This window comes from Nanorana parkeri, unplaced genomic scaffold, assembly GCF_000935625.1.
Source record: "Nanorana parkeri isolate BGI_ZX_2015 unplaced genomic scaffold, ASM93562v1 scaffold252, whole genome shotgun sequence".
Lineage (NCBI taxonomy): Eukaryota > Metazoa > Chordata > Amphibia > Anura > Dicroglossidae > Nanorana > Nanorana parkeri.
Genome location: NW_017306520.1, coordinates 1,256,612 through 1,270,442, shown reverse-complemented (window position 1 = coordinate 1,270,442; position 13,831 = coordinate 1,256,612). Strand labels below are relative to the sequence as shown.

The window sequence follows — 13,831 nt, the reverse complement described above, 5'->3', positions numbered from 1 at the left end:
TAGTACAGATCCCAACGCTTGTCAGCAGTGCACTTAGGGTCTGTAAATAGGCTACTGGTTGTATTTGTATCAGCCATAATCAAATATAGGTCTCCATTAAATACAAGCACAAACGCTAAGGTTGTCCAATACCTTTACATAAACAAGGAAATGTCCTAGAAAAATATTTACGCAGTTAACCTATATTAGTTTCACCAGAGAAACACAACAGTACAATTATAATAATAATGAATAATATTATTTCCATAAAGTCTCCTGTCTATCAGTTTTCAGAGATCACACGCATTACATTCCATCTTAATTCATGATTTGTCCTATTTGTGTAAGTAGTAAGCTCTTAAATGACAAGTTCTCTCACCACTGATACCACTTTGTAAATTTAACTGAAATGTCCCAATTAAAATTCTACCTGGCACTGAGTAAATAAAGCACAATCATGATACTCATTACTACCACAACCATGGCCATTTAACAAAGTGAGAGTGGCTTTACTGGATCCACTAATACACTAAAGTGGTTAAATGCTTTTGTCATCTGCTGCAAAAAGGGTTGACACTAGAATTACGGAATAGTATTGACTGGTGGCTGCCACTTTCATGTATGGCTAAACACTGCCATCTAGTGCGCTCATACTGTCAAAGCAGCCTCTAACACTACTACAAAACAAAATTCCAATATAAAGATAAAATAAAAAGTAAATTGACTGATAACATAGGAGGAGGAATGTATACAGTATAGAGTAAGGTCTCTTCTAATAAAGAGAAAATGTAACACAGGTAAGCCTGTAGAATCTCACTATATAGGGAGTAACTTGGGGGAAGGGGCGAGGCATTTATGGCATTTCAACAGTTTCATAAAGTAAAAATGCAGATCACTAGGGATGAGGTTCATATTGATTTCATTTTGACAAGTACTTGTCAAAATGCCCTGCATCGGGCCCGATTCCGATACTAGCATCGGTATCGGGACATCCCTAATTGCAACCATGGATTTGGGGCAAATTCTGTTGGTTTAAAACTCACAGTCCCAGCAAATCTATGTGCAAATGAACCAGACCATTTTTTTTTCAGCTAGAGTGCACTTCATAGCCTTTTATCTATGGCCAGCAGGACTAGAAGGGCAAATATCAGGACAAACTGCATAGGGAAAAATAAGGGTCAGTTAGGAAACTGTACTTTAATTCTGATTGTCAGCTCTAGCTTTAATTTTAGTTTGTTTAGTTTTTTTGACGTTTGAACAGCGTTCCCTTGTTGCTGACCATCTGTTTTTGATGCTGCCTTTTGCTTGCAGCATGCCACTGCAATGTTGGAAATTAAAAAGAGCACATTTGCATTTATATTTTTTTTGTTTACCACTTTTTTTGTTTTGTTTCACCACAGCATCCAATCCCCCATATTAAAATTTATATAAAAGTCTATTTCCCATAATTAAAACTGTCCTGCCACCCTCCAATTTTGCTTTTTTATCTGCAGTTTCTTAATTCTTGTAGTAAAACCACTGTCTGTGCCCTGTATCTCTTGTATATTTCAGCCTAGTCTTGCTCATTAAAACTGTTCTGCTAGTGGCCAATTTTAACCTGCTCTATCATCTGCAGTCTCTTAATTGTTGTAGTATGCCTGTGCATTGTGTAGTTAACTGTCTTATAAATTTCAACCTAGTCTTGTTCATTAAAGTGTCCTTCCCCTAGACCATTTTACATGGCTTTATCATATACAGTTTCTTCATTATTGTAGTAAAACATCTGCCTATGCTTTGTGTCTGTAGTATACAGTATTTCAACCTAGTCTTGCTCATTAAAACTGTCCTTTCACTGGTCCATTTTACATAATCTTGAAAATCTGTGGTCTCTTAATTCTTAGGAGCTTGATACAGATTTGCCAGGGGCAGGATAGATTTGCATCAGCAACAACTGGAACAATCTCACTGTTAATGAAAAAAAAATTAATTATTCAGCCAAATATGTGTTGCCAGTGGTAGGGTGTCACAAAGGCGGTCTTTAAAAATCATACTGTTCTGTAGCACCATGTACAGCTTTAAAGCGTGCCCCACGCCTATAATTCAGAGGGTTTCTATTTTTTCAAGTCACCATTGAAACATGAAAAAGGTCCCGATGTCCCACATGGCAGTGCCCTGCTTCACATGCCTTTTTTTTGACAAAAGTTGAACCTGCTAATAGGCTTCCCCCTTATAGACTTCAATATTTGCACAATAGAGTTTTCCGATAAAAAAACAACAGCTATGGAAATATATGAGCAATATTTTGGGATATTTATATTGCAGATTTTCAGGATATGCTCCTGTTAGTTGGAAACTCTAAAAAAAAAAAAAAGGATAGTTGTCACGCTGACTAACATATACATAGTTTTAGCGCTATAGAAGCAATACTAACCAAAAAGGCTATATAACACATACTAACCAAGGAAGAGAAGAAATATTTGCATTTGGCATTTGGTTTTTCAATGTTAAGTATATACTCTACCAACACTAGTGCAAGAACTGGAGATACCCAACCTTTCCCAGAATTAGTAGAAATCTTACGATTTAAGAGGGCATTCTCACCTCTGCACTGGAAAATATGTAGGTTTTAATGCATTTTGATTGTTCATTTAATGTGCATTTATAATTTGTCATGTCATCTTAGTGAGCAGGTGTTACCATTTATTCCCATGCAATACACATTTTCAAAAGACAAAATTAAAGGCTCTTAGAAAACTTTAACAAACTGCACTAAAACATGAAGGTGCAAAGGGCTCCATTCAGAAGATTGGTACCTAACCCATTTGCTGCCAGAGCTGTTGCACACATTTTTCAGGCCTGCATTATATATGTTCTGATAGCGCAGACCCTGGAGAATAAATTGGTGGCAGTTGCAATTATTATCAAACCAAACATTTTCTGTAAACATTGCATTAAAATTATTTTTGGTGCACAAAAATTATATAATACCCATTTTTTTGTCAAATATAAAAGATGATATAATGCCGAGTAAACATTTCAAGCCTCAAAATTGTGTGCACAAATGAAGCGATGAGCAAAAAAGTTTGGCACCCCAAATTGTCCATAGGTGACGCTTTAAAGCCACTGCAGGTCATCAATTTGGAGTTAGCCGTCAATAATAAACTGCTGGGAAGAAAGGAGTGTAGAAGTGATTGACCAATTCATTTCTACTTAAAACCAACAATCAGCTGTGGGAGTATAAACACATACCCGGCTGCTATAGCAGCCAAGAGACTGTTTACAGCTACCTGCTGTCACAGATGTAGTACTTACTAAGTTGTACTCCAGGTAGATATAAATACACATTTTTAAATATTTTTTTAAAATTAAAGAGTGTAATCATTAATACATCACTAAATGTACTTTTTTTTAAAAAGCAAGCAACGTAAGTACCTAAATATGACCTGACGTCAGCCTCTTATAGTCCCTGTACAGCAGGGCTGGAGTGTGAGAGAGAGAGAAGCAGCACAAGGAGCCAATCAATTCATGTTCTGACAAGAAACATGCATACTGATAGGAAGAGAAAGCAAAATGATAGACAGATGAGCTCATCAACATGCTGCTTCTCCTTTAACTGTCCAGTTACAGGTTTTGGGAGGGTCCAAGGCTGCCAGGGCTCAGAGGAAGTGGGCTGAATGAAATAAAGCTGTCCCAATGAACATACAGAATTGCAAACTACACAAAAACACAATCATAGAAAATAAGAATAACTTCATCTGGATCTCAAATACATATATAATAAAATATGACTGAAAAAAAATAAACATTCCTATTAACACTTCACTGATATATGAGATATATGGGGACTGCCATTGCTGGCCTTCTCTCTGGCTGGCATGCTGATGTATTGGCTTCAATGCTTTCTGAGGGACTGACCCAAAACAAGTGCAGTGATATGGAATCCTGACACTTTTCTGACCCTCATTTACAACATCCATGAACCAGATCAGTGACTTAAAGTACTAAAGAAAGCCACAGCCAGGGAACAAGCAATAGCCGCCTCAATACTTCTCTCATGACATAGTTTCTTTAAAATATATTTCTTTTAAAATGTAGCAGTTTTGCGTGTTTTAAAAAAGGAAAATATCAGGGTCCACTTCAACAATCAATCAATATATCTTCATCGCAAACTATACTAGTTTCGACAACTCAGGGCAGGATGCTGTAGCAACTAGTGAGTGGATTGTGGCAAATATGAGTACAGGATTTTACCAGCACACTTTTGTCTTCATGAAACAACTTTTTCTATACTGTGACTTGCATCATGTTACATGTTAAGTGCAACATTTGAGACCTGTATATGCAAGTCACAATATCTTGATAAAGAAAGTGCATGGGTCCTGATACTTGAAGGGAAACTAGAATAGCTCTGGATCAACTTAAACTAATATTTTAGATGTTATTTAAACCACTCTATATAGGGTCCATTTACATCTTTGTGATGCATCATGTCACACATTAATATGCATTCTGTTAAGGCAACCTATTCATTTGAACAGGCTTCCTGACACATCAAAACATAACGAAGAAGCGCATGCACTTTTAGTAACAAAATGCACAGTAGTGTGTTGCCGTGTGTTGTGGTGTGCTGCAGCACAGGTGCGTTGGGGTGATATTCAGAAATAATTACACCACAGTGCACAAAGTACATAGCATGTGTTACCTCAAGACGCTAGATAAGTAACTGCCTATCTATTGTTCAGCTTTATCTGTCCAATAATGAAGGAGTCATTGGGGTAAGCAACAACAGAGGTGCCTTGAAGCAGCGGTGTGGCTTCATATGTACGATTAATCACTTTTTTAACTGCAACTTGAACTACTGAGGTCTGTACACAATGGGCTTTTTTTAATGGGTGTGGAGAGCCTGTAAACATGTGAAAAAAGAAGGAAGGAACCACAACACATTCCCTTTAAAGCTTAATTCAGCATATTTAGTCCCTACTCTGTGGAGCCCCACCAGAGTGTAGTATATTTGATTAACGAAGTAAAAAAAAAACAACTGGAACTGAACATTATAGAAATATACATCAAGTCTTTAACCTTCTCCAGGTCCTTTTAGGTTAATGCAAGAATAGTATCCTTCGGTTTTATCATGCTGTTTGTAATGATGGTAATGAATATAGAGGCAAGCATTTTACAAACACATATCCAGTTAAGACATGTTGTGACTGAACACCCTGCACTTGAAATGTGCAACACATTTAAGGTATTATTAATCAAGAGAATCCAGAAAATAAGGAGAACTGTGCCCACAATGCTTAGTAAACCACCTGTGGCATTAAGCTAAACATGAAGTCCCACCTAGGGACCAGACGCAATCCAATTCTAGTTCAGATTAGCAAACTAAAACAAGTATATGACTTTAAATCTCACTTTTCCTTCCCTAAATCTCACTTTTCCTTCCCTCCATTTGTACAGTGGCTCCTGTACATTTGTAGAACTGTATAAAAATTGAATTGTGAACACCAACCTGTTTGGGTGGGATGTTGGTAACATAAACTGAAACTCAACAACGCATGTATTATCCTTCAGTTGTCGATGCTGCACACTATTTAGCTCATATGCAATATATGCCCTTCGAACATACACCTGAAATAACAATCATAACAAAAGTAATGATGATACTACATATTAGCATAGTTAACATGGCAGAAATAAATTGAGCACTAAAAGAGCAATTCTTGACATTTTTGGAATAAAAACTAAGGCTACCTGAGAGGGAATTGTAGGTATTAAGAATCCATGGCAAATAAGATGTAATTCTAGTAAGGCTTTGAAAAGGTAAGGAACTCCATCATTATAGTCACTGGCTGATTTGCTGATTACCATATTTTTGTTTAGGCATATACAAACACTTACTACACACACGTTTGGCTGCGTTTTAAAGTTAAACAGAAAACAGAATAATTCAACAGAATAATGTAATTGTAATTCAATTGACAGCCCTTTGAAATTAAAACCTTTCAGTACAATAATGGTACTAAATAGGCTAATGGAAGTATGAGAACCTATGCTACCCGTTCCTGCACTTTTCTATTGGTTCATTCCTAGGATGGAAAAACCTGCTGGTTAATAGAAAGCTGCAGGATGTGGGAGTTAGAAAGTCAATTTGTGACAGTACCAGGAAAAAAAAAACAATGCCCTGCTATTTGAGCACTGAAGCAACACCAGAAGGGTATGTGCATGCATTGCAAGGTGCCTTCATTGTAACGCAACCTGGTTCCTACCATTATGATAATGGAATGCAAAACATTTTCTCATGCAGCAGTGCTGTATGTGTCTATTATCCAAGAAATCTGTGTTATGATTTGATTTTTTTTTACCCCATTACAAAGTTTTTAAAAATCACACTGAAGTGTCAAGTGCCTGCTCCTTGATAAGCATTAACAGTTGTATCTTTAGTAAAATGTATTAAGTAAAACAGTTTTTATTGGGTAATTACAGACCCAATCACATTTGTTCCTGGTTTTTATGCAACCTCACCTTTGCAGCATGTAATCTCCAATCACTGGTACATTTCCATATATACACACACATAAGCTTCCACACAAATGCATAAGGCACATTATATTTCAAGGGACTGCAACCATAGGACAGTGAAGATGAAAAGCTGATGCAGCCAGTACTAGGATAAGCAAGGGAGGGATCTACTTTATGTACATATATCTTATGTACCGGACTAATATCTCATGTGGGGGTTTAGAGTATAATCTTCTGTGGACAGATGGCATTTGAAGTAGATAAACTTACCTCAAGTGCAGCCATTGTTACAACCTGATTGCTATGGTAGAAAAAGTTGGGTAGGACATCAAAGATAGAGGTCTCAGACAGAATAAGTTTCTGGGGAAAAAAACAACAACAAAACTAAGTCATAAAGCAAGCTGCAACTACTTTTTCAAACATCTTAATGATTTTACTGTAATAGACATTTTTGCTTTGAACGGAGGTTTTATAACATTTGCCAGCATGTGAGCCACATTAAAGAGTATGTCCAGTAAAAAGTCAAACCTATCAGGTTATTTTATGCTGCCAGTGTCCCTGACCCTGGAGCGGTGTCCCAACTGCATAATTTTCCATTACCTCCTACTGTGGTGACAACTCGGTGACAATGATTACCAGAACAAAACTGGTTCAGCAATAACAAGTTGACAATGGGTCTAATTGTTCCTACTTTATCCAAAACTAAAACAAAACAAGGCGTTTACACTACTTACCAACAATGACGTACAGTACCAATGACTTTACATTATTTACCAATCAGATGTGAAAAAATAGCAATTTAAAAAGGTAATAAAAATGAATAGCAACAACAACCAATGCCATTTTATCAAATGGCATAAAAAGTTCTGATGGGAATAATGTATATTTTCCTTGAATTTTATTTTACTCTATAATCACCACATATATGCAGCGTCGTATAACAGGATATACAATAGACCTACATGGCAGTACAGGACATCCTGAAAATCAGAGGAATTAGGGTCTAAATGGTTATTAGGCTGTCCCTACAAGCCTCTTACTGGGCCCTAATGATTTTAAAATGGAACTAGTCACTTAAATGTCTAAGAAAAAAAATTGATTAGGTGCGGGATCATTATTTCCCAGCATCAAATGAGCAGTTAACTACCGAACACCTTTATTTCTATTTTTTTTATTTTGTCTCCAAATGGATCAGTTCCATATTCTGTGTCACCAGACGACTTATAAAATCGGTTAATGCATACTAGTAACAAGTGATATTTTGAGAAAAAGTGTGATAATCTCTGAACGCACGCAGTTAATTTAGCAGAGCAATATGATCAAAATTGTGGATTTTCCCTATTAACCACTCAAATCCCAGGTGCCATTTAATATGGCACAGGGACAGTGGCTATTTGTCCCAGAGCTGTTTTAAAACAGCACCAGACTCAGCATCTCCAGCCACCACCTGCAGCACTACATCACTCCTATTAGTGATTAATTGCTGGCTGATCAGTGCTAGCAATGGATCACTGTGAGAAGTGATGTGTTGTTTAAAATCTGCATGAGGTCCTGGAGCAGGTTTTCAGTGACCTGATCCAGATCCCCATTAGAAGAAAAAAAAATAATCAGTGTTAAAAAAAAAGGAGTGAAAAATAAGATGTTTATACTTACCGTTAAATCTTTTTCTTGCCCATTGAGGGACACAGGAATGTAGTAATTCTTGGACATTTGGGTTATAGTATGTTATTTGTGTTAAGCCAGCCCCCATATAACCCATTCTTTCAGGCTAGGTTCACACCTAGGCGATTAAGCTGGTGAGCTGTTTTCACGCGGTTGTCGCAAGGTTTTCAATGCATAGAGATATCTATGGGACCCAAGCCATGCGACAACCGCCCGAAAATAACTCCTGCACCTTTTTGCACGACAGGCGATTTCTACCACGCGACAAATCGCAAAAGGTGTGACCAGCTTCCATAAAACTGAATGCAATGTGCGATAAATCACCTAGGTGTGAACCTAGTCTCAATCGCTGTGCTTCAGTTTTGTGAGCGAGCAGTACATAAGGCAAATAACACAGAGGGGCAAAACCTGTGTTTCTCAATGAAAAAAGATTTTTCAGCAAGTACAAAATTCTTTATTTTAGTTATTTTCCGTTGAGGGATACAGGAATGTAGTATTTCTTAGACATTTGGGACGTTCAAAAGCAGTCAGATGTAGAACATGATAAAGAATAACATGAGAAGGGGGACTATGTGAAAAGGAATTTCCCTCATAATCCCATGAAACTGCAAAAACTAGGACATAGACTTTTCGCATAGATGGTCTTCTGTGCATTCCACAATGAGAAGCTAGGGAAAAAAAGGGCACAAGGGTAGACATACGTAGGGTGCCATGGTAGGGTGTAAAACTACAAGCGTACACTGAAGAGTCAGGCTCTCAAAAAGCAACGATCTAGCAAGTCACAAGAGGTATAGGGCTTAAAAGAAAGAGTAAAGCATTGCAAGTAGAGCAACCCAAGATAATAAAAAAGCACTCCAGTGTGGGACTGAATAAGATATCACTCCTGAGGATACATTTTTACCATGGTAGGAATCACGAGATCCCAGGGTGCAGTAACGCAAACATTTCTTGATGCAATAATGCTAGAACAAGGTTACTAAATAAAGATGCCCGATCTAAAGATTTGAAGTGGAGCTACAAGGGCAAGTCTAAGCACACAAACTGCTAGAAGACAAACCTTAAGGAATCCGAGCAGAGCAAACAAACAACCACCCACTTGAAACTTGAAAGCTACTGTTCGTAAGGCAAAAAGTCCTCTGACTCATCTGCATGATCTGCTACCTTAAGTGAAGGGTAGACCATGGCCATCTATGAGGTACTACTATAGTAGATGAAGAATGGATTTTCTCCACCTCATCCCAAGATCTCCTGCTTTGAGGCAGGCACACATCTCAAGCACTACATGCATCAGGAATAGCAGTGTCAAGGGCAGAACCAAAGAGGTACCTACCCTTAAAGGTTTAGATGAATGTTCCTTTTTCATATCCTTGGCATGCCATTCATTTAGCCAAAGCGCCCTACGCATCTGTACATACATGTTGCCCATATGACACACAAGCTTAAATGCTTGCCAAATATCATCACAGCTGAAATGCAGGGCATCAGACAAATGTTCCAAAACCTCCAGGACACAAGAGTTTAACAAGATGGAGCTGTCTCATTTAAGAAAGTTGATCCACACTGGTATGTATTCATAAAACTCAGCACCAATAAGGAACAGAAAGTTATACAGGATCACTCAAACTGAGACCTAAGTAGAAAAGCCTACCAATAGTCATTAAAATCCCTAAACATAAGAACATCATCAACCTGTTTTGTGGTATACAGTACCTCTAATAGGGGTCCCAGAATCTAAATCGTAGGCATCTGTTCCTTCTGGAAATACTGATCCATAACCCTAGCAATGATGGAGGAGTATGGCCTGAGATCACCTGTTGCAGCGGGACTATCCTCTGTGCATCAAAAGACATGTTGCATCACATAGCAGAGAACACTTATGACAAAAGTGAAGCAAGGCCGCGCGTACTCAAAGTCCCAAAGTCCCAAGCAGCCGGTGCTAATGAGGGTCACAGGCAGCTGGAGGTGACCAAGTCACTAAAGACAGTGGAACGGAAGATGCTTCCCCCAGGACAGAAAGAGCACAAAACATTTGCATGCACCACCTCACCTAACAAGATGACTTCATCACTCAGATCCCACAGTCTTAACTGTCACTGCAGTAAGATGGCGGTGGTAGGAATTATAAAATAGCACGGTACCAACTGCCATGCAATGTAGCTTCCAGGTCTTCAGCCTTACTGGTCTTGCCACGTTAGTTCTCAGAGCCTGGGTCACACCAGAGGCTGTGCCATGGCTCTGAACCTGGAGAGCACTATGTGACTAATTAATACAGTACACATAGTTCTAAAAGGGCCACAATGCAGATCCCAGTTCCCAAAGATCACATTCCAGGCAAGCCCTGCATCAGGTTCCGTATATGGCTTCCAAACATCAATCTACTTCAGGCAGGATGATCTTACAAACTGTGTGAGTCTTCAGAGACTGGGTCACACCAGAGGCTGTGCCATGGCTCTGGACCTAAGCAACACTCTGCGGCTAACGCAGTAGACAGATGTCTTTAAAGCACCACAATACACAGCCCAGTGTACACATTCCAAGCTAGCCACACACTTTTTGGTCCAGCTACAGCCTCCAAAGCTGTTGCTAAGGATACGCCAATCTGGATAGCTGCTGGGTACAGAAAAGCTCAAGCAGGTCTTTTTAAAATCTTTATTGAAGCTATTGAAGAAGAAATAGCAATGCAATGTCTTAAAGGAAGAAAAAAAACTAAACCTAAAAAGGCAAAATTATAGTTAGTCTCACATAATTCATTACCACAGCTACCACATGTATCATTTCCCCCTCCTCTTTTAGATTTTAAGCCCTCAGGGGCAGGGCCCTCTTTACCATCTTGTCTTGAATTGTATTGTAACTGTAATGTCTTCCTTATATTGTAAAGCGCTGCGCAAACTGTTGGCGCTATATAAATACTATGTAATAATAATAATAATAAAAATAGAGTTTTTTTCAGTAGAGCTGAGCAAAACATGTCCAACCTTCTAGGACACAGCACCTGTGCCTCCTGGCTGAAATATACCCGAATGTTATGCTCTACAGCCTCAGATGTCCATGTGCATATACGAGGGCTAGTTTAATGTTTTTTGTTTGCCAGTGTTCAAACCTCCTAAAGGCAGCAGTATAACCCAAACATCCAAGAATTACTACATTCCTGTGCCCCTCAATTATCAATAAAGAAATATAGTTTTCCACAGGAAAACTTGTGTTTTTGGAACTAGAGTAAATACATAAAATAAAAGGAAATAGACTAAAAAAAAAAAGCTTGTATTTCATTTGTAAATAACTGCACAATGCTTTGTATAAAAATTCTAAATTTTAGTGCCATTATAAATGGGACACATTTTTTTTCTTTAAAAAAAAAAATACTATCCACTTTTATTGTGCTTTGCTTGTTTCAGGCTCCAAAAGCCAGTAATAATCGGCTAACTAATCGATTTTGAAAATAATCGTTAGCTGCAGCTCTAAGTGAATGTACAACCATGTTTTTTAAATAGACACTTTAGGGTCCTTATTTATTTATTACACTAATGAAAGGCAAAGTTATGGCTACTGCACTGTGCACATGCTCTTTGCACTACTTTATTACACAAGCCAGTCTATGTGATTACACTACTAAAAGCTGAGCTGAACAGCATAAGCAGATATTGTCTAAATACAAGAGGCATGTGTATCCTTGAATCTTGGGCATGCTTTGAATATTTCTTTTAGATCTGTGCAGTAATTCAGTATGAAACTGTACTTCTATGCTAAAGCTTCCTATAATGAAGACCAGTCATTATTGCTCCCTATCCTTGTGCAGGGTGACTGGTGTGTTCGCCCTCCTGTAGTTTTCTGCAGGCAGCCTGTAGTGGATAAAGCATGCGGAGTCCCTCCCACAGCTCTGGATTCTGCTCAGGTTATGCGCAGAACAGTTATGATGTCACCTCAATGTTTACAAGGTAATAACTAGCTTTGAAAAGGCGTTTGGCACACATGAAGTGGATTTAAATACTTTGTGGCTATATTAAGAAATATAATTAAACTTATCATGCCCAGATTTCACCTTTAAACAAGTCTAAATAACCAAAAGACAACTGTGGATATGCGATCATGAGGTAGAACTTGAGACATAACTTCTTTTTTTTTAAGGAAAGATTAGAACCTGTGTCAAATTTGATTTTTATTTATTTCTTTTTGTTAAATATTTTTATTTTTTAACTTTACCTTTGGGGGATTTGGTGAAATTATTTTTCCTTTTAAAATAGAAAAAAGAGATTGAGTCCTCAATCTCTTTTTCAGCCTCCCCTGTTATAAGTGAACAGGAATTCTCTATACTTAGTGTTCCAGTTCATTCATACATTCTGGATATAGTATGAGTTATTATGTCCACAATTTAGAATGAACAGGAAGTGATGTAGATCACTTCCTATTCATTCATAAATGATACATAGCAACTCATACTATGTCCAGTCAGCAATCACTGATCGCTGAATGTTTGTACCTGCTCTCCACCCTAGATTGGCTCTCACAGGAGGCTGAGCCGGCGGGGAGGTGCTCAGCCTCCTCTGACAGTTTCTCTCCTCCCCGCTGGACGCTGCACTGTGTCAGAAGGGACACAGAGCAGCACAAAGTGCGGGGAGGAGAGAACCAGGCGTGCACTGCAATTTTGGCCAAAAGATGGCACTGTCGGCATTTTGCCAAAAGTGCCATTTTCGCCCGATATGTTTCGGCGGACGGAATTTCGGTGCATCCCTAGTAGAAACATATGGAAGAGCATCTGTACTTCAATTATTTTAAATGCATCCTTTATTTAAGCACATTTTGAAATAATATGATACCAGTCAAAATGGTGGGTGGCATAGTAGTTTACTTACTAAAGGAAGCCTATGCTTAGAGATATATGAAGGCTGCCATTGCTGGTTCCTTCTGAAAAGGCTGCTTGCCTGGCAATCTTTTTTTTCAATAGTTCCCCATCCCAAGTCAAGCATGGAGGCAATGATGTTCGAGTGAAGCCAAAGCTCCTGATTGGTATGCTCGCTCTAAGTCATTGACTTAAAAACTAATGAAACCAAAAGGGCCACCATAGCAGCCCAGCATTTATTTTTATAAAAAGCAGTTAGCAGTGGCAGTCCCCACATTTCCTTCAGTACGTTTCCTCAAACTACTGCCATGCAGTTTCAGTCAGAAGTTGGAATCCCTGTGAGTTTCTTCTGGTTGTGCCACTATCCTTTAACACATTCAATAATTAATAGTATATTTATTGGCTTCTATCTAAAAATAGGCTCTGAAATGTGTGTGTGCTTATATGGCAGTTGCAGAGACAATAGTTTGTAAGCTCCATTGAGGCCAGAGACGTGTTAATGCTTTCTAATGTGTAAAGCATGATGAACTTACCTGAAGATTTTCAATACAAAACTGGTGCCCATACATATCAATAGCAGAGAGAAAAATCGACTCCACTTGGTTGTGACGGAGTTCATATGAAGGCAGATGTGAAGCAATAAGGACCTGTGGAAAGTATTAAAAAAATGTAAAGTACAGTGAAATAAACACAGTGGAACATGCAGGCAGCCAGAGAGTTTACAAAATAGCAGCACATATACCTGTCTGGCTCGCAGAGCCACCTTGGCATTAGTTGTTTTACTCAGCTGAGTGAGTTCTGTCAGGATATTGAGCAGCTCATCTGTTAATGTTGGGTCCCGGCCACACAGCTGAT

The 13,831-nt window shown here is 38.5% G+C and overlaps 1 protein-coding gene across 1 annotated transcript in view; it reads right to left on the bottom strand.

Moving 5' to 3' along the window:
* ACACA (acetyl-CoA carboxylase alpha) overlaps nt 1-13,831 on the bottom strand; it is a 231,897-nt gene that overhangs the window by 135,862 nt on the left and 82,204 nt on the right. Inside the window, exons 25-28 of the mRNA XM_018556784.1 lie at nt 13,719-13,831; nt 13,510-13,623; nt 6,748-6,837; nt 5,468-5,586 (exon numbers count right to left, since the gene is read on the bottom strand). Of these exons, the coding sequence (XP_018412286.1) occupies nt 5,468-5,586; nt 6,748-6,837; nt 13,510-13,623; nt 13,719-13,831 (436 nt within the window). The remainder of the gene's footprint in view (nt 1-5,467; nt 5,587-6,747; nt 6,838-13,509; nt 13,624-13,718) is intronic.